The 25,097-nt window shown below is 42.4% G+C and overlaps 1 protein-coding gene across 1 annotated transcript in view; it reads left to right on the top strand.

The window, feature by feature from the left end:
• Window positions 1-25,097, top strand: part of GNA12 (G protein subunit alpha 12) — a 101,676-nt gene that overhangs the window by 9,691 nt on the left and 66,888 nt on the right. Inside the window, exon 2 of the mRNA XM_006112893.5 lies at window positions 18,820-19,035. Within this exon, the coding sequence (XP_006112955.2) occupies window positions 18,820-19,035 (216 nt within the window). The remainder of the gene's footprint in view (window positions 1-18,819; window positions 19,036-25,097) is intronic.

Below are 25,097 nucleotides of genomic sequence, written 5' to 3'. Positions count from 1 at the left end.
GTCTGGAAGAGTGGTCATCTTTTACTGTTTACCCTGTTCTCATGTGGGTGGCATTGGACTATTAACATGTATCATTCCACCATTCAGATGAAATTTACATCAAGTAATTTATGTTGACAATGAGTTAAAACTGAAATGCTAAAGGATATCGCTGGCATTTTGGGGTATATCTCTTGGAGTAACACTTCCATTTTCTGGAATACTTAAGACTAATGCTTAAGCCTCATAAACTGCTATAGGGGAAAAAATATTAAGAGCAAAACATCTATTTGGTTAGGTTTTAGATTGGGGTGAGGAAACTTTTATGCATCAGGAGGCCACTGACGTATAGAAAAATCAGTCAGGGAGAAGCAAAAAAAACCCCAAAAAACACTTAACTGACAGGGATCCCGACTGAGAAGCAGAAAGACACTTCCCACATCATTCCCCTTACACCCCAGGTACCTTGGGGGCCCAGGATATTAGATTTTGTGCGCCCTCCTCCCCCAAGCTGTGGGGTGGGGCCAAAAATGAGAGGTTCAGTGTATGGGCATGGGCTTCTGGTAAGCAGTTTAGGGTGTTGGGGTATGGGTGGGAGGGTGGGTGCACGAGTGGGTTGGAGGTTGATGGCACTGGGTAGGAGGCAGGGTGCAGGAGTAGAGTGGGAGTGTGGGATCTGGGCTGGGGATATTTGATATCGTGTAATTGAATAGTCATGTAATTACATGAAACATCAGCGGTTACACAACTATTCAATGGTCCCAGGAAGTGAGTCTGTCAGTCAGTGTGCTCCAGCCTCAATCCCAGAGAACCCCCTGCTGACCTGCACTGCTGTCTCTATCAGAGGCAGCAGCACAGAATGGTAGGAGGGAGCTGATCTGCTAGGGGAACCAGTTTAAAAACCGGCTTCCAGCACAGACTGGCTCTTGCCTGCTGCCCCATGCTGCTGCCTCTGATACAGGCCCACCACAGACAGAGACTGCTCCATAGTGGCAGAGGGGTGTGGGTGTACATGTAGTCATTACACGATTAATCGATAAACCTTGTCTTATTGGCTAATCCTAACAACTACATGCTAAAGTCCCTAATCTCTAGAGCTGCGTTTCTCAAACTGTGGGTCCTGACCCCCGAGGGGTCGCGAGCAACTTAGAGGGGTGATTGCAGCTGGATTCGGGTTTTTCTCTTGCAAAAATTTGTCTCCGGCATCTCAACTGGCAATACATTGACACTGATCATGTGATTACCAGTAGTTGGGCTCGACTTCTCTCGCAAATGTTCATGTGTGTCCAGTGTTTCCACTGACGATCTAAACGCCGATCCCGTCATCTGAGATGGTCAGGCTCGGCTTCTTTCGCAAATATTCATGTGTCTCTGCCAACGTGGCATAGTGTTTACTAGTGCAATGTCTTTAGTAGTCCTTGGAGTGCATGTGAAGTTATAAATTTTATAAAGACTTTTATCTGTTTTAAATTTTTAGCCTTACAACATGGAAAAGTTTTTGTTGGGTGGTGAAAAGCTGATGACAAATCTACTGATATTGCTGATAAAAATAGGCCTAAATCAAGAAAGTATGATGAAAGTTACATATCTTTTGGTTTCACAAATGTTTTTTTTACTAGAATAGAACAGCCTCAATGTTCATTAAATAATATGATTCAAAATTTGATTTTTTTTGTCTAGTTCCTATAAAAATTTTAGTTATCAAGTTATTGGCATATTTATTTCTTGTCCAATCCTAATCCCAGTAAAATGATAAGCTTTACTCATGGAGCAGTGAGGGTAGGGTCACACGAATTGATTTAGCATTTTAGGGGATCATGGTATCACAAAGTTTGAGAACCCCTGCTCTAGAGGATAAATAGTTTGAAAACTGCTGACCTAATGCATTATGAGTCACACTTATGCATAGAACTTTTATACTGTTTGGGATTGATGAGTTCCAGATAAAGAAGTAAAAACTTAGTTATAGAAGTGATATTACAGTACAAATTATGGAATTGTCTTCTTCCTTTAAGAAGACATGCTTCCCTGTTTCCCTTCTCCCTCCTGCTTCTCTGCCGGTGATGGGTAGCATTTCGACACTCCTCTGGAGAACCCCATCCCAGCTCATCTCCACATCCCATTCCCCTGCAACGCTTTTGCCTCTTGCTCTTCCTCAGTCTCCCCTTTTACACTGTACATTGTCGTCTTATAGTCCCCATGTAGGAAACAGAACTCTAAAGTTGCAAGCATTTTGCAGTTTGGCATCACTTCAGTGTCATTGAAAACAGTAGGCGGTAGCAGTTTCATTGTCATGTGCTGGTTGACTGTAATGAAACATCAGCCGTTTCGCTGTCTTCAACCCTGCTGGCAGTAGAGATGTGAAAGCGTACCCATTTACATGGTTACACGCAGCCTCTCGCTGCCTCTGTATCAGAAGCAGCAGCATGGGGAGCAGGCGTGAACCTTTACATGTGGGAAGCTGGCTTGGAAGCTGGCTCCTCATGCACACCAATCCTCACAAAACCATCCCCGCCTTCTCCTTCCTGTCCCCCTCCCCCAATGCTGCTGCCTCGGTATCCGAATCAGCAGCTGGGGGAAGGAGCAGAAGCTGGTGCACACAGGGTGCCAACTTTAAGCTGACACCCTGCATGCACTGGCTCCCACCTCCCTTACCCCACACTGATGCCTCTGATACAGAGGCAGTGGTGTGGGGAAGGGAGGGTGCATGTCACCATGTAACTGCTGAAATTTTACATGATTACATAATTGAAAACATTTTAGCATCCCTAACTGGCAGAAACAGGAGATGGTGGCTACTGGGTGAGACTTTGGTGCCTGAGTAGACTCATCAGGTTGGTGGTACTTCAGTTGTTTGGTTCTTCCCATGTCCATGCTGACTTGACTGATGTGTGTGTTGATGGTTGCCAAAGATGCTTTATTTTCCTGTGTGGTACTTATTGATGGTTCCCTCACCTTTTAGGATCACAGTCTAGCTGTAAAAGTCTGTCTTCAGAAAAGTATGTGATCTCCTGGGATAAAGAAAGATTTTATCCAATTGAATACAGAATTGTGATTAAACACTAATGGTTTTTCCTATGTTAGAGCTAAAAGTTAACTTTAGAAGGGAAAGGTATCTTCACTGAAACAAATGCTTTGCTCTGTTATCTAAAGAATTGTGATCATTAGGTGACACTTGAGGGGGGGGAAAAACTCTCTTCTGAGAAAAAAGGAAAGTGCCTTGCAAGTGGAAGTAATCCTTTTTTCCATGCTAATTGTCTTAACCAAATGAAAGATACAGTAACACACAGGAGGCTGAAATCAGGACTGTAATACAAATATTAACAAAATTTTGGCTGGCACAAGAATAGTTAAAATGTTAAACAAGCTTTCCTTAATACTGTATCTTGGACAATCAAACTAGATTCTACTTTAATTAATCCTAGTCCTGTACTACAGTTTTCAAATGAGCAAAACATGGCTTGTTTGTTTCGTTTTGTTTATATAAAAAAAATAAAAAAATCCATAGGTAGCGGCAAACAGGTCTGCCTCCAGGGCATTGATAGTTTTGTGTTGTACTCTAATATCTGGAGATTTCCTTATCTGATGTGTTGTAAGTTTTAGGCTTATGCGTTTAAAAAACATTTGTTCTGATCTTAGCAGAAAATCAACTTTAGGTCAATTGAACTGGTCATAAGATAATTTCTATCTACTGTTCCTGTTTGGAGTGTAGGAAAGAATGCTGTAAAGAGATGACAAAAGAAACTACATTTATTCCAAAGCGTGGCTTAAACTGAAAAGTTAGGTCAACTCAGCTACATTGGTTGGGAGTATGAAAAATCCCTCAACAATGCAGTTAAGCAGCCCCAACCTGCAGTATAGACGATACCTGGTAAACAGAAGAATTCTTCTCTTGACCTAGCTACTGCCTTTTGTGGAGGAGAATTTCCTTTGGCAAAAGGAGAACTCCTCCGATTGATGTAGATAGTGTCTGTGCTTAAGCACTGAAGTGGCAGGGGTTTGCTGCTATAGTGTTGCAAGTGTAGATGAGCACTAAGTGAAAGGGTGTGCCAGTATTTTTCCACTTAAGCTCTTGAGAAGATTTCTGATCTCAAAGTAAGCGACTTGAAATCTTTCACTGCACCCAATATCTTTTGATGTATTGATAGCTGAGTTCCTGGGTTCATCCATGAAATACATTGTTTTCACTCTACAGTACATCATAGGTTCTATTCAATTTTTGTTGAAGCAGGAAGGTGAGTGGTGTGTGCTGCTGCATGGCCCTTAAAATGACGTGGGCAGACCTAAAATTTTTGGTGCATGGCCATGCAGGCACAAGTTAGAAAACACTTGAGCACCAACCCTTTTTTAAATTTACCAAATCTTTAATTATTCAAACTGATCACAAAGTGACCCTAAGCAAATTCAAACCTGGGAGGGATTGCAAAAAGAGAATTAAAATAATTTAGAGAAGTTGGCAGACAAAGTTCTGCAAATTCTGACTGAGGCAGTTCTGCTGTGGAACTTCATGTTTTATCTTCTACATCAAATCTTTATACCTTTTAATAGGTATTTAAAAATCAAATCTTGAATGTATTGAATAGTCTGCTTTTAACTTATGAAATACTGAATTCCTTTATTCGCTATCTGCTCTTACAGTCCTCATTCTTTGTAAATACATTGGGACTATCATTGAACGACATGTAGAGGGAAACAGTGCAGAAGAGTCTGAGGGGTAGCCATGTTAGTCCACAACTTTAAAAACAATGAGTAGCCCTGTGGCACCTTAGTCTTATAGACAGATGTAGTATCATGAGCTTTTGTGGACAAAACTCACTTTTTCTCCACTCAAGCTCATCTCATCTGACAAAGTGGGTTTTGCCCACGAAAGCTCATGATACTATATCTATGTCCATAAGTCTCTAAGGTGCCACAGGATTAAAAACTGTTTTTAAAGTTGTGGACTAAATGGCTATCCCGCCAAGTCTTTTTTTACCAAGTGGGTTTTGCCCACAAAAGCTCTCAGAATCATAGAATACTAGGACTGGAAGGAACCTTGAGAGGTCATCGACTCCAGTCCCCTGCCCTTATGGCAGGACCCAGTACTGCGTAGACCATCCCTGATAGACATTTATCTAACCTACTCTTAAATATCTCCAGAGATGGAGATTCCACAACTTCCCTAGGCAATTTATTCAAGTTTAACCACCCTGACAGTTAGGAAGTTTTTCTTAATGTCCAACCTAAACCTTCCTTGCTGCAGTTAAAGCCCATTGCTGCTTGTTCTATCCTCAGAGGCCAAGAAGAATACTTTTTTCTCCCTCCTTGTGACACCCTTTTAGATACCTGAAAACCGCTATCATGTCCTGCCTCAGTCTTCTCCTTTCCAAACTAAACAAGCCCAGTTCTTTCAGTCTTCTTTCATAGGTCATGTTCTCTACCTTTAATCATTCTTGTTGCTCTTCTCTGGACCCTCTCCAATTTCTCCCCATCTTTCTTGAAATGTGGTGCCCAGAACTGTACACAATACTCCCACTGAGGCCTAATTAGCGCAGAGTAGAGCGGAAGAATAACTTGTCATGTCTTGCTCACAACATACCTATTAATGCATCCTAGAATCATGTTTGCTTTTTTTTGCAATAGTCTCACACTCTTGACTCCTATTTAGCTTGTGGTCCACTATTACCCCTAGATCCCTTTCTGCCGTACTCCTTCCTAGACAGTTGCTTCCCATTCTGTATGTATGAAACTGATTGTGATTGTGCTCATGATACTATTGTGACATAGTGGGGATTGTATTCACTCTTGTAGGCCACTGTATTCACTGTTTTGTGTTTGCTTTGTTGTGTTGTGTGAGATTCTGCTGTCCTGTGCTGTTCTGTAGTAACTGTGTGTGCATGTCTCAATTTCCCTGGGCACTGCAACACTATCTGGATAAGGAGGGGAAGGCGGGGCATGACTCACTGTGGAAGTATGTTCAAAAGCTTCAGAAGGGTAGCCGAGTTAGTCTATAACTGGAAATATTTAAAAAACAAGGAATAGTCTAGCAGCACCTTAAAGATTAACAAAACATGTAGATGGTGTCATGAGCTTTTGTGGGTAGAACCCACTTCTTCAGATGAATGGAGTGTTCAGTCTCTCACATCCTGAGGACCAGGTGACAGCAGATAACACTTTGCCCAGGAATCTGAACAAAGGAGGGGGTGGGGCTGCCTAGAGGCCTGGGACCAGTTGCTGGGTATGTGAGTTGAGTTTCTGGCTTCCCCAAGATGGATTGCACTGACTGCTCCTTGTTCCTGTAACAAGTCTGTGCTATGCTGTGTCCCTGTCAACCAATAAACCTTCTGTTTAAGTACATTAGAAGCAGGAAGCCTGCTAAAAAACCTGTGAGTCCCTTAGATGATCGAGATGTAAAAGGAGCAATCAAGGACGATAAAGCCATTGCGGAGAAACTAAATGATTTCTTTGCTTCAGTCTTCACGGCTGAGGACGTTAGGGAGATTCCAAAACCTGCACCATCCTTTGTGGGTGATGAATCTGAGGAACTGTCCCGGATTGAAGTGTCATTAGAGGAGGTTTTGGAACAAATAGAAAAACTTCATGTTAACAAATCTCCGGGACCGGATGGCATTTATCCACGGGTTCTAAAAGATCTCAAATGGGAAATTGCTGAACTATTATCTGTAGTCTGTAACCTATTCTTTAAATCGGCTTCCGTACCCAATGACTGGAAGGTAGCCAACATGACACCAATATTTAAAAAGTGCTCTAGAGGCAATCCTGGCAATTACAGACCGGTAAGTCTAACGTCAATACAGGCAAATTAGTCAAAACAATAGTAAAGAATAAAATTGTGAGGCATGTAGAAGAACATAATTTGTTGGACAAAAGTCAACATGGTTTCTGTAAAGGGAAATCCTGTCTTACCAATCTATTAGAGTTCTTTGAAGGGGTTAACAAACGTGCGGACAAGATGGATTCAGTAGATATAGTATACTTAGATTTTTCAGAAAGCTTTTGACAAGGTCCCTCACCAAAGGCTCATGTGTAAATTACATTGCCATGCGATAAGAGAGAAGGTCCTTTGTTAGATTGAGAACTGGTTAAAAGACAGGAAACAAAGGGTAGGAATAAATGGTAAATTTTCAGAATGGAAAGGGGTAACTAGTGGTATCCCCCAAGGGTCAGTCCTGGGACCAATCCTTTTCAACTTATTAATAAATGATCTGGCTAAAGGGGTAAGTAGTGAGGTGGTAAAGTTTGCAGATGATACCAAACTGTTTGGGATAGTCAAGACAGAAGCAGGCTGTGAGAGACTCCAAAAAGATCTCACCAAACTGAGTGAGTGGGCAACAAAATGGCAAATGAAATTTCATGTGGATAAGTGTAAAGTAATGCACATCGGGGGAAAAATAACCCCAACTATACGTACAGTATGATGAGGGGATATGATAGAGGTATATAAAATCATGAGTGGTGTGGAGAGGGCTGATAAAGAAAAGTTATTTATTAGTTCCCATAATAGAAGAACTAGAGGACACCAAATGAAATTAATGGGTAGCAGGTTTAGAACTAATAAAAGAAAGTTCTTCTTCACATAGCGTGTAGTCAGCCTGTGGAACTCCTTGCCAAAGTAGGCTGTGAAGGCTAGGCCTATAACAGAGTTTAAAGAAGGTTGGGTCCATAAAAGTCTATTATCCAGGGGGTAGAAGTGGTGTCCCTGGCCTCTGTTTGTCAGAGGCTGGAGAAGAATGGCAGGAGACAAATCGCTGATCATTGTCTTCGATCCACCTTCTCTGGAGCACCTGGTGCTGGCCACTGTCAGCAGACAGGCTACTGGGCTAGATGGACCTTTGGTCTGACCCAGTATGACTGTTCTTATGTTCTACTTGCTGGCTGAGAGTCACTTCTGACTGTGGACGGGAGTTCAAGGCCCAGTGACTCCTTCCCCCCCAGTCACGCCCCCCCCCCCCATGACTATTTTATGTATCTGTCTATAAGTCTCTAAGGTGCCACAGGATTACTGATTGTTTTTAAAATGCAAAAGAGTGTTTTGGTGACCCATGATGGCCTAGAAATTTCAATTACACTTGTCCATACTTGAAACTGGGGGCTCCTTTTGAATTATATGAAACTACTGGTTCTTCCAGTGAGAAATGGCAAAAGGTGGGATTCCCAAACTTTTTGACACAGGGACCAGTAAATCCATTCATGAGCTTTTTGGAGGACTGGTAACATATATTTGCATATTCATTAAGCAAATGATGAATATTCAAGTAAGTTGTTTCTGGTCCTCCCAAAGCCCCCGGTGCCAGCATTAGCAAAGCTTTTGATAGTCACCCACAATATTCTTGCCAGTAAGTTAAGGGAATATGGATTGGATAAATGGACTGTAAGATGGATAGAAAGCTGGCTAGATCAGGGTTTCTAAAACTTTTTGCTTTAGTTGGAACCCGTTGTTTTTTTTTTTTTTTCAGTACTGTTTTTTGCAGCCCAAAAATATAAACGCATATTAAAAAAAAGAATATATTTTCGGTGTTTCACCCGGCTGCATCCTCCACCCAGCCAGGGCTTGGGTGACCCGGCGCTGCATGGGCACTCCAGGAGGCGGGAGCAGGAGCAGATTGGGGGGTAGGGTATCTGGCTAAGAAGGAGGGTGCAAGGAAGGGTAGGGTTGCCAGGTGTCCGGTTTTGTACCGGACAGTCTGGTATTGGGGGGTTTTGTCTGGGAAACAAATTGAGACATTACCAGACACATAGAATGTCTGGTATTTTTTAATTAGGTAAGTTTTATTATAATTGGGTGTATCAGTCCTTAGCTGGGAACTGCCTGGCTGGTAGATGTGCTCACACTGCCTGAGTGTGTCTACCTGCCAGGCAGTTTGCAACTATTTGAGGGAAGGTGTGTGTGTGGGGGGGGGGGGGAGAGTGGCGTGGCAAAATGGAATCCCCGGGCAGACTCACTCGTCTGCCAGGATCTATAGGGTCCCGCTCTTCCCCTCCCTCACCCTTCTCCTCCCGATCTCCGCAGTCCAGCCCTGCTGCCCCTGGCCAGCCCTACTTCCGGCAGTTGGTTCTCCCGTCGTTGTCCTCCTGATCTTCCCCCATCCAGCCCCTCCCCCCCCCCCCCCCCCCGTCCAGCCCTGGTTCCACTGCCTGCTACCCCCAACTCTGCTTCCGCCGCCCGCCTGCCCTCATCTCCACGGGACAGCCCTGCTGCCTCCAACCCTGCTTCCCGGTGGCCGGTTCTCCCTCTCCTCCCTCCCCCCTCCTCTGCCTGCTCCGCTCTGCCCCACTCTGCTCCCCTTCTGGCTGCCACTAGGCACGCTGAGGCCCGGTATTTTTTCCCCTGGGCCGTGGCCCATAGTTTGGGAAACGCTGACATAAGGTAATTATTTCTCACATAGGCTGCACTAAAAACTGAATTTACTAGGGATCAGATGATCAGGTGTTATCTTAAAAAATATAATTGAATGCATGGACTTGATTTATTTGGAGTTAGTGCTTATTAGCTGCTATAAGTCTGTGATTCTCAACCTTTCCAAACTACAGTATCCCTTTCAGGAGTCTGTTTTGTCATAAGTGCCCCATTTTTCACCTCACTTGAGCTACTAGCTTACAAAATGTCACACAAATACAAAAGTATCACAGCACACAATTACTGAAAAATAATTTACTTTCTCATTTTCACCATTTAATTAGAAAAGATATTCCAAGCCCAGCTTGAGAAACACTGTGTGGGGCAATATAAGAAAGTCATTGTCTATATGCAATATTAATGTAGTGAAGTCAGTAAAGTGCTTTTCATGTAGACTATTATATTTGCCCATTTTTGCCTAGATAAATAGAAGACGTCGGTGTACCCTCGGCGATATATATGTTTATTGGTTGAGAATCACTGCTTTAAGGAATAGCACAATGACAAGCACCATAACTACTTTGCAAAGTAAGAAAGAAATGGACTGTTATTGCTGAGGGTAATGGCAGAGATATGAGCATCTTGAAGGGCTCTTAAAAACTCAGCCAGTGAAGACTTGGGAGAGACTGAAAAGGGGCTACACTGATTGCCTTGTCAAAGGACAGTAATGTTGTATGATCCTTTGCATTCCAAAATGGTGAGGATTTCTTCAAGTTTAACAAGGAGGAGCTGTGCCTTCTGCTTGCTATGCTAAGATGTACTTGTTCTTCCTCCAAGCGGGCCAAGGCATTGGGCCTGCAATGTCCATTGCCACATACAGGTTGGACCTCTGTAGTCTGGATTTCTCTCGTGCAGCAACATCTGTGGTCTGGTATCCTCATGGGTACTCCTAGGCTGGAGCACTTGTGGGGAAAAGCCGGGGGCCCCACGCTCAGCAACTCCTTCCCTCCCTCTGCTCTCCCTCTTTCCCCAAGGGCACTCCTTCCAGTCCATGCCAGCACCTCTGCTGTCACAGCAGCAGATGGGTCAGCATTGACCTCCCCTGGTCTGGCAAATTTCATGGTTGGGGATCAATCCGTTGCTGAGGGTACCAGACCAGGGAGGTACAGTTGTTACAAGTTTAGGCTTTGCAGTCTTTTCTTCTCCCGCACTCTTTGCTTTTTCTTTTCCTGCATCCTAGCACTTTGTGGTTATTTGAAGCTGTGTCCCTGAAGAGTTATTAGGAGTCTGGAAAGAATGGCTTGATTTTGTATTTAAGGGGAGGGTCAGAGGTGGCCTAACAGACTATATATACAGCAGGGGTTGGCAAAGGGCCCTCTGCAGCCCATATCTGGCCCACCAAGCTGGTGGATTTGGCCTGTGACTGCCCTGCTCCTCCCCCACCCCCAGGCCAGTCAGGGCCTGGAGTCGGGGGAGCACACGAAGTCTCCTCGCCCTTGCAAGAGCGTGCAGTGGCTAGAGAGACACGCTGGCTGCTTTAAAACCCGTAAAGGGCCCTTTGCCCATCCCTGGGCTAGAGAGACACGCTGGCTGTTTTAAAACAGCCAGCGTGTCTCTCTAGCTGTTGCATGCCACTTGCAGGGGTGAGGAGACTTTGTGCACTCCCCTGCTTCCAGGCCCTGATTGGCCTGAGGGCAAGGAGAGTGCGGGAGGTCTCCTCCCGCTAGGCGCCTAAAGGGAACTGCCTGCTGTTTTGAAACAGCTGGCAGTTCTTTCTAGGGGGCGGGGAAGAGAGGGAGAAGACTTCTCACACTTTCCCACTGCAGGTGAATCTCTGTGAGGGAGAGCAGAAGAAGTCTCCTGGCCCTGCCCCTTCTGTCTGAGCCCCTATCCCTTTTGGGGTGGCCCCTTTTCAAAAATTATCCACCCTGTGTATATAGGATTATGTTTCCTATTAAAGTAATTTTCCTGTTGGCCATCAGAATGTTCAGGATAATTTAGTATTGGGATCGTTTATCCAAGTGAGCTACTCATGTGAAGATTTGACCAAATAAAGTAGGTCTTGGCCTTCCTCCAGTATTTCTGCCTCTCAAAAACTGGGTTTTTTTTGTTTTGTTTTTTTTCAAACTTGTCAGTTTGTTTTCCTCCTTTGTGTTCTAAGCCCTTCCAACCCAGAAGGCACAATTGCATACTCCAGGTGTGTTCTGATTATTCAGAATCTTGGTAGGCAAAAACTAATTGATCTATTTTAGGGTTGGGGGGTGGGACCTAAAATGGTGTGAAGAAATATATCTGTTCTTTCCAAATGGATGAACTCAAGAGATTCTTCAAGCTGTATATGGTTTATACATATCTTCTACTGGAGGATTTGCCCAATGTTGATCAGGTCCTCATATAACATGATTTTTTTTTTTTTGTTGTTCATGTAAATCATTGCTCTGGGATGGGGCTGGAGATGAAGGTTTCAGTACTGTATGCTGGTTGCCGGGGGAGGGGGAGAAACACCTGTCCATGGCTGCTGCAGTTGCAGTGAGCACAGCTGACCCTCCTCAGATTTCTTTTGGCCCAATCCTTCAGTTTGTCTAGGTCACTCTGGACCCTATCTTTAACCTCCAGTGTATCTACCTTTCTCCCTATCTTAGTAACATCTGCTAACTTGCTGAGGGTGCAATCCATCCCCTCATCCAGGTCATTAATAAAGATGTTGAACAAAACTGGTCCCAGAACTGATCCTTGGGGCACTCCATTTGATACTGACTGCCAAACAGGCATCGAGCCATTGATCACTACCCTTTGTGCCCAATGATCTAGCCAGCTTTTTATACACCTTACAGTCCATTTATCCAATCCATACTTCATGTTTAATTGCAATTTAGTGTCTTTCATCTATGGCAGATGATTAGGGAGTAAAAGACAAGCATTTCTCTGCTTATATGCTGGTACTGCATTGGAGTTGGAGGAGGAAGGGCATGTGGGTGGGAAGAGGGCCTTTCTGTGGTTAGGAGGTGAGAGAATCTAGTGATAGTGGATTGTAGACAAGCAGGTTATATTTTAGAGAAGGCAATATTACAGGTACATTTATATGTTTAAAACTCTGCACAAGTGGGAATAAAAAGGTGTGTAGACTAAACTCCACTTGTGCCCAAGAAAGTTATTGTAGTAAAAAAAAATATTTTAAAAGATGTGGCCTGTTTGCCATAAAGAGCGACTCTGATTCCCTCTCTCTTATGTTGCCTTTGTCCTAGATCTGTTTCTGAAATTCTATCTCTGTGGAAAAGAAAAGTTGCAGCCATGATAGCATTGCAGTGACTAGGTATTACTTCTCTGTCCATCTTAAGAATCGTCTTATAATCTTGGTATACTATATTGTCTGACCAGCCTATTGTTTGTTCTAAAATGATCTCTGGTTTATAACCATCAGTCTAAATGTCTCCTCTATCAAGCCATAGTCTTCATCAGAATCTATTTGTAGTATCTTTTGTACCTCCACTGTCTTTACTGCTGTCATTGTAGTAAAGAAACCACTTGAACAAAAGATGACTCAATGATTCATCCTTCAGGGATTCATTCTGTATATTGTTTCTAGGATCTCAAACTGAAGTTTATTTCTCGCCTAGACTAGGTTTTTGAGTTATGATACCTGCCATAGTCTTTTGTCTCTAAAGGAGTACTGGAGAAGGTGCATTCTCTAGTGAAGGGGTGAGCAATAATTATTGATGGTGGGGGCCACTTAAATTCAAGTGATCAAGGGCCAACTCTTCTATTATATACACGGAGGGAGTGCAGGGTAGGGATTTTAGCATATAGTTGATAAGCCTGGGTTTACTGGTTAATCCAACAACTACACACAACTCCCTGCCCCTTGCTGCCTTTACATCAGAGGCAGCAAGGGAAGAGCAAGTGGGAGCCTATATGTGCACGGAGCCAGCTTTTAAGCCAGCTGTCCATTTGTCAGCTCCATGGAGCCGCCTGTCTCCCACAGAGGGGGTGCAAAGGGTTTGGGTTGTGAACTGGGGAAGGGAGTTGGGGCAAGGGAGTGGGGTGCCAGGTGCAGGCTCTGACTGGGAAGTGCTTACTGTAGTAGATGGTGCCTGGCCAGCAGCCTAATGGGACTCTTAGGTTTACTGCCTGCAATGGTTTCCCCCCCCCCCCCCCCCATGCTGCTCAGAGCAGCCAGTTGCTCCTGTCAGTGTGTTTGTTTGCACCACCCACCCACTGGAGTAAGGAGTGGGACATTCCATGACACAAGCACAACCCAAGCATGGGAGCTGTGAGGATTGTGCTGGAGATGGGGTAGTGCATGGAGTCTCCAGTGTATGGGTTGTACTGTGCAGGGACTCACATGGGCCCCGTGGCCAGCAACTTTGATCAGCATGTGAGGCTCTATCTGAGGGTCCTGCTGACCTGTAGGGAATTGGCAAGCCAGAGTTGGCTTGCTGACCATAACTTGTATAACTAGTAGAGCAGTGGCAGACAAGAGGCTGGATGATATTTAATTCTGGTCATGACTAGCTATAACTTACTGAGATTTTTGTAACTGTTTGCTCTATGTGTAATGGATATAATAGGATGATATGGGTCCCAAACTTTGTGAAGCAGTTCAGATGTGTTGGATGTGCAAATACATTCTCAGATCCACTATATAACAGTAAACTAGCAGATGACAAAGTTTATGGGGAAAATTTTGTCTGTTTAAAGAAACTTTCTAAACATCTGATCTCACTGGCTTTTAATTTCCCTTCACAGGGGTAATTATAGGCAGACGTTTAATTGTGTAAGGTAACTTTTTTTTTAAAGCATCTAAGTAACTTTTGAAAATGATACTTCAGTTCCATTGACTTTCCTTGGGATTTAGGAGCCTCAAGTCACCTACGTGCTCTTGCAAGTCTTGCCCCAAGATACAGAAATTGTCAGTTTGGGAAGCATCCAAATCTGAAACTGGGAAAGTTGCATTTGTTAGGCTGACAGTTGCAAAACATCTCCATCAGCTGTCAGATTGTTTTTAGGGATGTTAAAATGTGTTTATTTAGGTAAACATGTAACCACTGAAAATTTCAGTGGTTACATGTTTACACAAGTGGGGCTTTTAAGCCAGCTCCCCAAGCATGCCAGCTCCTGTCTGCTCCCCTGCATTGCTCCCTCTGTATTAGAGGCAGTAGTGTAGGGAGCAGGTGGCTCACCTTGAGCACAAGCTCCCACCTCCCTTTAATGGGAGGGAGCAATGCTGGGGGAGGGGAGGCTATGTAATCATGAAGGTTTACCAGTGAGCCTGGACTCATTGGTTAACAGTTCACACTATCACATCCCTAGTTCTCAAAAAAAAATAGACAGAGAAACGTAACTAGCATAAACTCCACTCCCTTGGTATCTTTGGTACACGTGGAAACAGGAAAAGTAAGAGCTGATCACTGTATAGAGATGAAACACATCAGATATTTTAAAAACACCTGATGTGATATTGATGGGAGTACCATTATTTTGATAAGCAGCTGTTGTAAATCAGACTCTCCAGTGAATAGTAAAATGAAGGGTAAAGGTGGAAACCATTTTGAAGTTGTAAGAGAAGCTAGATAGTAAACAGCTGAGTGAGAAGGTTCTGGTGACCTGCAGTCTTAAGCAGGTGAAAGGTCAAATCTGGCTTGCGTGGGCTAGAAGGCTAGATGCATATTTGCAATCAAACTTAATGGACATGGAAGATAGCAATTGCAACAACTAATGTGATTGTATTTTGGATAGCTTCCCTGGAGAACCATCCAAATAACCATTTCTCTTCAAGACAATAAAACTGAATCTTTACATTATCAATATGCAGAGCAATGTTGTGGGTTTTTTTTTTAACTCCCAAAATATCAGCTTTCCACAGGCTGATTTTTGAATTTCTCCCAGAGTGGTACTTTGTGTATGTCATTAGTTTTAAAGAATGTAGAGCAGTGTTTTTCAATCAGTGGTACAAGTACCCTCAAGTCTGGGGGTACATCAACGAAACTGAAATTTTTGTGTTGTTTTACAGCGCTTTATTATTTTTGTACTTTTTACGCCCAAAAGTTTCATTACCTGCCCAGCTATGATTAAGTTGTTTAAACAAATGCATTGCAATGGTAGAAAAAAAAATGTGTGTCTGAAAACTAGATAACAGGGGTACTTATAATTTTTTTAAAAGGGGTACTTTATTTTAAAAAAAATTGAGAAACTGATGTGTCACAAAGAATGTAGAGTCATTTGTGCAATTCTGGATGAGAGCCTTTGTCTAATCTGTTTTATGTTGAGAGCTTCATGTACAGTAACAGATTAAGATTTTTGTATCAAAGAGGGGGTGAACTAACTATCTGGAAATGAAAACAGGCTTTTCAGCTTTTGGTCAGTCCAATAAATCAAAATCCTAAATGCATATCTTCATTATCTCATTTTGAGGATTTAAATGGTGAATTGTGTTCTGTACTCGGTATCATGAGAACATGTTCTTTGAACATTGTGTCTGGAGGATTATGTTGTATTAATATGTGCGTTCAGGATTAACTGTTTACATTTGGGAAACAACACTAGTAGTAAGAGCATTACTATATAATGGTTTCTGAGTTGCTTTTATTATATTATAAGTACATGTTCTGCTGCACTCAATTCTTTAATGTCTCAACTCTGTCCCGTTTCAATTTCTCTTAACAAAATATCCTTGCTCTGTATGTGTGTGTTTAAAGGGTTGAAGTGGATGAGTTCTTTATGTCTGTACTATAACAGTGAGTGAAGATTTAAGTAATCCAAGGTTACATGAGTGTGTTAAACATGTTATTTTGTCATATGTCTCAAACAAGAAGCTTCACATCCTTGGTCTAGAAGTTGGGGTGAAAGCTGCTGAAGCAAGTCTTCAGTCTATATGTATTCAAAGAAAAAACCTGACAACATCCGTAGTCTGACATGATTTTAGTTGGCTGGATGTCCACTTATTGTGGGTGTGGCCAAGTTTCCTGCAGTCCCATTAAGTTTGTTTTACAGCCAGCAGTCCTGGCTCTGTGTTCTGTGCTGTAATTTAGATCTAATTCACTCTTTAATGTTTTCTAAGAGCCCACTAAGCAATAGAGGTGTTGGTAATGATACCAGACAATATTGACCTCCTGTGGTTTGGCAAATTCTCTGGTTCAGCACCAGTCAGGCCTTGAGAGTTCCAGACTAGAGAGGTTCAACCTGTAGTACGTTAAGGCTATGTAGTAAGCGCATAGACATAGAATCATAGGGTGTGTCTAAACTACACCCCTCTATTGGGAGAGGGATATAAATGAAGTACCTCAAAAGTGCAAATGAAGCGGGGATTTAAATATCCTGCGCTTCATTTGCATAATTGCTTCATGCCACTGTTTCGAATAAACGCCATTCGAAAAAGTGCCCCATTGTCAAAAAAAAACCACATCTAAACCATGGTTTCAGTTTCGAAATGGCGCTTGTTTGAAATAGCGCCATGATGCAGTTATGCAAATGAAGCACAGGGTATTTAAATCCCTGCTTCATTTGCACTTTTGAAGTGCTTCATTTACGTCTCTCTGCAGACAGAGGGGTGTAGTTTAGACGTAGCCCATAGGGTTGGTAGAGTCCAACCTTCTGCCCAAAGCAGGACCAACCCCAACTAAATAATCCCAGCCAGGGCTTTGTCATGCAGGCACTTAAAAACCTCTAGGGCTAAAGATTACACTACCTCCCTCAGTGACCCATACCAGTGGTTCACCACCCTCCTAGTAAAATAGTTTTTCCTAATGTCCAACCTAGACTTTCTCCACTGCAACTTGAGACCATTGTTCTTTTTCTGTCATCTGATGCTACTGAGAACAGTCTCTCTCCAGCCTTTGGAGTCCACCTTCAGTTAGTTGGAGGCAGCTATTAAATCCCACCTCATTATTCTCTTCTGTAGACTAAATAAGCTCAAATCCCTCAGCCTCTCCTTGTAAGTTATGTGCTCTAGTCCCCTAATCCTTTTGCTTGCCCTCCAAATGTCCTATGATGTCCTGTGAGTTTTCAGGAAAAAAATTTACTTAACATAAGAGTTCTTGGGCATGATGACAGCGACCTGTAAATCAGTCTAGTTTACTCTAAAATATGCTGTACACACTTTCAAAAACAATATTTGGCTTCCATGCTGAATAATTAAGGTCTGAATTAAGGTTAAATTGTGGGTAATCAGCTAATCGAGTAGTCGATGGAATTTCTATTGACTACATAATTAGTCGATAAGGGGAGAAACTGCTGAGCCATAGTGGGGTTAGCCTAGGAGCTAACCCTTGGTGGCTCTTAATAGGTTTAAAAAAGTAGAAGCACAGCATCTGAGACTGGGCATGAGCTGGGAATTAGCTGCTTCCTGGCTCACGCTGGTCCCCTGCTTTGCCTTTGCCTCTTTTTGCCTGCCCCTCCCCCCGCCACTGAGATGATGCTGGGGGAACTGGCATTTAAGCCGGCTCTCCCCAGCCCTGGCTCCTGCTCCCCGCTCCCTCCCCAGAGGCAGCAAGGAGATGGGAGAGGAAGCGACTAGTTGAGTAACTACTGGACTACCCAATAAGCATACGTTTATCTGGTAGCCAACTAGTTGCTTACATCGCTAGTTTGAAAGGAGGTTTGTTCAGCTTTCCATGTGTGTGACATATCCATCAGGCAATGTTTTTTAGGAAGTTGCTGTTTCTTTTTACATGGTAATGTTCAAAATTTCCTCAAGTATTTCCCAGGATATATAACAAGAAAACATTTATAAAACACTCCATCTGTTAAATAACTGTAGTGCTCTGACCTGCATTTTAAGTCAAATATATCTTCCAGCCAACCTTTTTGGTAGTTCTTACAATACAGTGTGTATTTCAGATCATGGCTAGTAAGTGGAATAGCCTTGCAGGTTTCTGTAATTCTTCAGAGGAAAAAAATCATTTGGGTTGAGGAATAGGAGTATACTATTGAACTAAAAGACTTTGAGGTATGTGCAACAAATACCACTTCAGCCTTTCAGTCCTGCCATATCTGTCGATTAATCTTCATTAAAACTGCCTTTTGTGGGGATGTGTTGCCCTAACTTTCTCAGGAGTGGGGTGTGTCTGAACTGATGTTAGAATCCAACTGCTAAGGACTGGTGGAAAGAGATATTAGCACTTAACACTCTTTCTGGCATATAGGTGCTTCAGTAGGTATTTGGATAATACAGTGATGGGCTGGGAGTTTGTTTTAAGTTGCCCGACAGAAAATAGTCTAGTTATACATTTGATATCTTTCTTTTCTTTTTTATCCATTACTGTCTGAATGTGTCACTTTACGAGTGTTTCAGCTCTCATCCCAGCCCCAGATATATAGCAGCTATGTTGCTTAAAAGTTTATATTCCTTCATATGTTGCACCTTGCAGTGTAGCATATTTTGGATTCCCTTCTGAATTATCCTCCCATAGGAATACTGACTTGTGCCACAGTAAACTTCATGTACTTTAAGTTCTTGAGTTCCTTTTTTAAATCACTGACTCTGTTTTATCTGAATCATTCCGTAGGGCTGCAGAGTTCTTGTTGATGCACGGGACAAACTAGGGATCCCTTGGCAATACATGGAGAATGAGAAGCATGGAATGTTTTTGATGGCTTTTGAAAACAAATCTGGAATGCCTATAGAGCCTGCTACATTCCAGTTGTATGTACCTGCACTGAGCATGCTGTGGAAGGATTCTGGGATCAAGGAAGCTTTTAGCCGTCGGAGCGAGTATCAGCTGGTAAGTACATCCAACTATCGTGAAAGAATTGTAAACATGGTTTTCTCAGTCTGAATCCAGTTTATGAACAGCTTGCTAAATCTATAATTGGCCATAATACAAGCAGTCTTAGCAATGCTATAAATCTGAGCATGTTACAGCAGCAGGAATTAATAGTAATTGGAGCCAAACTGGAAAAAACAATGCAGCAACAGGAAAGAGTGCAATAAATGGATGAAACTGGATAGACTGGCAGAGTGAGAGGAATCAAAAAAGGTAGAATTAATTGAACAAAACTTGTGGTGTTCAGTTGGGCTGATCGTAGTAGGCCACTAATTAATGTACACTTTTTTATATCCAGGTTTGCCAACTTGTATTATATTGATAATGGCAGGCTATAAGTGCAAATAAACTCTTCAAAGTTAATGTGATCTCTTTCCAAGCTGTTCTTGGATTTTTAGCTTTCCCCGCCTCCCCCCCCCCCCCTCCTTTTTTTTAACACCTACAGGTTGCACTTGAGGCAGCATTTGGATGTCAGCCTAAAAATAAAAACTGTTTCCCTATGTTTTCCTAATCAAACAGACTTCTAGAGTTGAGCACAAGATTCCTTGCATAATATAAAATGCAAATATAATAAGTAAGCACTTCTGATGTACATTTTTATCCTTGACATGGACAACTAATATATTGCTTATTGATGATCACCCTTTATTTTCAGACTTGTCTTCTCCCTACCCTCTCTACTCTTCTCTGCCCCAACCCCAAATAATGAGGTGGTTGAGGGGATTATAGCCCCCCCTTTTTTTTTTCTGGGAGGGTTGTTGCTAACCTTAGCCTATTTGGGTTCAAACAGTGGTATAAATAAAATCTGACCATTCAGGGGGTAGCCAGGTTAGCCTGTACAGGAAAAAACAACACTTTATCGACTAACAAAACATGTAGATGGTATCATGAGCTTTCGTGGGCACAGCCTACTTCTTCAGATGCCTGCAAAAGCTCATGATACTATCTACATGTTTTGTTAGTCAAGAACGTGCTACCAGACCATTTGTTGTTAAAATCTGACCATTCACATAAATGTCTTAGCTTCTGTGCTTGTGTATTTAAGTTAATTTATCTCACTCTTACCTCACGAAAATGCCTTTTCAATTAAAAAAAAAAAAAAAGATATGTTGTGGCTTCCTACGTTGGGCCTAAGAGGGACTTTTATTCTAGATAGTGAGTGTTGGTTGGTTTTGGGTGGTTTTTGCTTTGCTGTTTTTATAACATTGTGTTCAAAGACAGGAATTTAATTCTGTGATGGGGAATGTGACTTCATATGTGAGAATTGCTAGATGCAAAGGTGAGCATAGTAGCAGTGAATTCCAAGTTGGGGCCTCCCCTTAATATATTACAATATCAGTATTACTACTCTTCTTCTCAAAAAGAAGGAGACATTCTGTTTGTTCTCCCACCCTCTGAGAAACCAAAGTGTTTGAGGCTGAAAGGATAGGGCAAGAAGTAATGTCAAGTGAAGAGCTTTAGAGTACTTGTTCATTTCCAATGTTCTGTTTGCTTTAATCTAAATACTCCTTTCAGGATGCTGCTGCTCTCTGAGGCATCTTAAAACATAGCGTCTAAGAATCTGTCTCTTCCTTCCTGTTGGGATTGTAATTCTTCAGATTTGAGATGTGTTTGTGTACTTTTAAGGTCTGGAATGGGAAACTGTTACTTGTGCAGACTTCCACCCACACACTATCAGCTCATATTTAAGGAGGAAATAGGCAGTCCAAAATAACTATTTCTTTTTACGTTCCTTGACATTGTCATAAAAAGGAACAGATATTGTAATGTAATGCAACTGACAGTAATGTAACTTCAATAGTTTACCAAGATGAGGCATAGCACTAAAACATTTTGCCTATTTCAGAATTTTATTTTTTGTTTTCCCTTGCACCCTACTTTTGTGCTCACAATACAAGTCAGCAATGTTTTTGTTGTTACTTCCTTGTAAGAAAGTACTAATATATTTGCTCTTTTTCTAAGGAGTCAAGTTTTTTTGGTTCCATTTCAGTAACTTCATAAAATATAACATGCCATTCTTTATATTCCCTTCGTTGCTTGACTCTGGAAAAGCATTTCTGAAAACTAATTACATAAATAAACTCTGAAGTTCTTGAAATGGAATGTGCTTGAAGTTTAAGGGCAGGAATTACAGCATTGCTTCTGTCTTCCTTTTTTGGCCCTAAAAGGAATAACTGGAATTAATGGAATAGCTTATAACAAGATTAAAACAAACATTTCTGTTTAGTTGTCTTTTAGTAGTAAGCCATGCTAGATTGTCAAAGCTCTGCTTTTCGTGTCATTACAGTTAAAATTGTCAGTACTTCCATTATATCCATTTTCTGTAATATGCCTTATAACTTTGATTGTAAAATTGTGTTCTTGCTGAAACACTCCCAATCTCATCATCTAAGTTTAACTCTTTTTTTTTCTTCAGTTCAGTAAGTTTTCTGCATTCCTCAGAGTGAAACAGTTTCCCCCCCACACCCCCCGTAGTAATGCCACAAGGGGTCTTATTTAAAACAAAAAAACAAAATCCTTGCAAGTATAGCTCAGCACCGCAACCTAAGAGTCCTTAGAAATTTATTTAGGATAACTTTTCCTAGGTATTTTGACAGTTTATGAATTAAACTTCTATGTTTTCAGCCCACCTAAATATCCTTTCATTTGCAGATGGAAAATCTATCATGCAGGTGTCCGGCTTGCCAACCTAACTCTCTTATTTTCTTAATATGTCTTGGGTTATATTTACTAACCCTAAATAACTTAAGACTGTTAGACCCAAATGCTTTGACCACTTCAGATGTTGTTGTGATAGTGGGATTGAAGACTCACCCTTTGTAAGTGGGTGAAGTTGGTTAAAGGAAAACAAAGTTGACTGCAGCCTGAGAGAGGAAGCCCCAATATACTTGGAGTGGAGAACTGTTACGAAAGTCAGATTCTTCCTCCACATAACTGAATATCAGTGACATTGTATCATATTGGAAAGGCTAGTTCCTGGATACTAGTTTTCCAAGATTATAAATTAAGGCTGCTTTTGCATTCTTGAACTTTAGCTATAAGCATTTTTAAAAAAAGGCAGAGATGCATGCTAAAGACACTAGAGCACCACCTTTATGTTGAAGTCAGTAATATTTGCAATATCTACTGAAGAGATCCCCAAACATTTTGCTGAGCTCTTCCATTCAGAGTCATGTCCCATGCATGGGGCAGAACTGCCCAGTAACAATGTTCCCTCTGCTTTAATCTAAATCTTTGAGCAAAATAAAAGATGTGCACCAAGGCATGTACAGATGTGCACCACCAGAATAAATACATGTGGCTGGGTGTGGGCACTCTGCTAATCAGCTGGGTGGCCCTTACAAGAAGCACTGCTGAGCACTGGGGATGTTAGCATATAGTCAAGTAAATGATTAACTGATAAGCCTAGGCTTATTGGTTAATCCTATACAGTACATGCACCATCCCTTGCTGCCTCTGTATCAGAGCTGGCTTTAAGCAGGCTCCCCATGAGGCATCAGCGTGGAGGGTCGGGGGCCAGGCAGGAGCCAATATGCATGGGGAGCTGACTTTCAAGCCAGCTTCCTGCGGACCCACTTGCCCCCCCTTGCTGCCTCCTACAGATGCAGCAAAAGGGTGCAGGCAGGAGCCAGTTCTGGTGTGTGTGGGGAGGGGGGAAGAGGTGGCTTAAAAGCAGTTCCTGGCTGCACCAGCTCCATGGTGCCACCTGCCCCACCTCCTCTCCCCTTTCCTCCCTCCGCCATATGCGGGGGGGGGGGGGGAGCAGAGGTTGCCATGAGGCAGCCTCTGTCTGCAGGGATCCAAGTTCCCCACTAACTGAGGCTGTTGCACATCCCATGGCAGCAGCCCCTGTCCAAGGGGGTGGTCCAAGCTCTAAGCTTTGCACACTGAAGGACATGGGGTCAGCAGGAATATCAGTGCTCCTATGGCAGGGGTGGGGAACCTCTCCTGCCTGGATCCAGCCTCAGAGGCTCAGGAATCCCTTTCCCCCACCCCCCTCAGCACTGGGGATTCTGCACTGGTGCTCCAGCCCCCCTGCTGCCCCACTGCAGGGCTGGAGCACCCAAAATCTAGTAGCTTGCTTCCCCCCTCCCCTCAGGCTCTGGTGCGCGAGGAGAATGTGAGGAGTGTGTCCTTCTCAGTCAGGGTCCATGTCGGTGAGCATTTGATGGTGTGTATTGGTGTGTGGGTTGGGGGGGAGGTGGTTTTGTTTTTTTTGGTTTTTTACTTTTCTCATGTGTATGTGTGGCATCCGACTGATTTGTCTGGGGGTCAATGTCCCCCAATCAAAAATGGTTCCCTACCCTGTCCTATGGTTCAGCCTTTGACTTGCAGCTCTCAAGAGTACCCACTGACATTTCCAACAGAGGAGGGTTACTGTTGGTATGTGACTGCAGCAGTGAGGGAGTGAGACTATCAGGGAGCATTGCCTGGTCAGCCAAGACTGTTCAGACAGAGCAACCTTCAGACTCTCAGCCCTTTAGTATCAGAGAGGTAGCTGTGATAGTCTGCATGTGCAAAATCGACGAGGAGTCCTGTGGCATCTTATAAACTAACAGATTGCCCATCACACGGAATTAAATTCCATTCCCAAAGTCTTCATAACTCTGAGGTTCTATTGTATGTAGTGCATGGAATTAAAATGCTCTGGGGACGTAAGTACTACTTTTCAGATTGAAAGGATTTGTCTAATCAATGTGTCAAATCTTGCTTCTTAATAAAATGAACCTGTCTTCTTCACCTCTTGTTAGCTCTTAAGGCTATTCATACTGTGCCTATTTTCATTAGCATGTAGCAAAAAGCTGAGAGCTGAGGCCATGGAGATGGGGAGTATCTTGTAGTTTGTCTTTTTTGAGTTTAACACCCACAATTTTTTACTAAGCAAATGCTATCAAGTAGAAGGCTTATTATAACCCCACATTGTAGATACTGGCATAGATCTTCTCCACATGTATGCACTGGTTTGGTTAAATCCCTATGTGGGCACTTAAATTAGTCTAAATAGATATACAAATCGACCAGCACATTACATCTGGTTTATATGTCTTGTATTTGAGAGAAACTGAATTAATTTTTACTGAAGATCTGACTTAACTAACTTGGTTAAATTGAAGTATAAGCGTAGAAGTTTGCTTTTTAGTTTAAACAAATTATTGGTTTAGATTGAAATAAACCTGATTTTTTTTTTTAATCTTAAACAAGTGCCTGTACAATCTCTTGTCCCAGTTTAACTTATTAAACACCTTTAGTTAAACTGGGACAGCTGTGTATAAACCAGGTCTTAAGTACAGTATGCTTGCAGTGAAGATCTTGCTTAATGCTATAAAGCATCTTCAGAGTGGTCTTGCAGAACATTTAACAGCAAATTGTTTGTGTTTTTAAATTCAATCTTCCTTCCTCCCCTCCCCCCCCCCTCCAGTAATTATGCACTGTACCTGTCTACCAAACTATACTATAGGGCTTGGTCTGCTTTTGAACTGTCTATGCTTTTAAGTAACTAGTATATTTTTTGTAAAGTAAAATGTGATCCATGGATTGACTAACTGTATTTTGAGTCTAATCTACAGGTGCCTTTCTTTGTAATGCTAAACGTAATTATTGGCTTATCAGTGGAAAACTTGTTGGGGAAAATAGCTTTTTCATATTATATTAGGTTATGGTTAGTTTTCTTCACTAGGACCAGAGGAGCTGCCTCTAGGCATTTATTAGCACTTTCTACTTCATACACAATGCATTTAAGTGCTGCCTGTAAATCCCTGTCTGGGTATTTGAGCCTTTTAGAACTGAGTGGGTGGATTCTACAATAGCAGTATTTTCTTTTCTTCAATGTCTCTCTCTCCTTCTAAAGCAAGCTAACCAATTTCACTCTCTTCATATCCACCCCTCCTCTTCTGTGCTCTCCCTACCCCACAAGTTCCTCTGTTCCTTGTATGCAAGTAAGTAGTTCTGGTACAAGAGCTTCATTGTGTGTTTGGTTACATTGTTAGGTCTCTGTCCTAGTTTTTATCTACAAGCATAAG

The sequence above is a fragment of the Pelodiscus sinensis genome, chromosome 15 (assembly GCF_052426305.1).
Source record: "Pelodiscus sinensis isolate ZL-2025 chromosome 15, ASM5242630v1, whole genome shotgun sequence".
In the NCBI taxonomy this organism is placed as follows: Eukaryota; Metazoa; Chordata; order Testudines; family Trionychidae; genus Pelodiscus; species Pelodiscus sinensis.
Note: the sequence above shows the minus strand (reverse complement) of the source record. Positions and strands in the feature narration are given on the sequence as shown.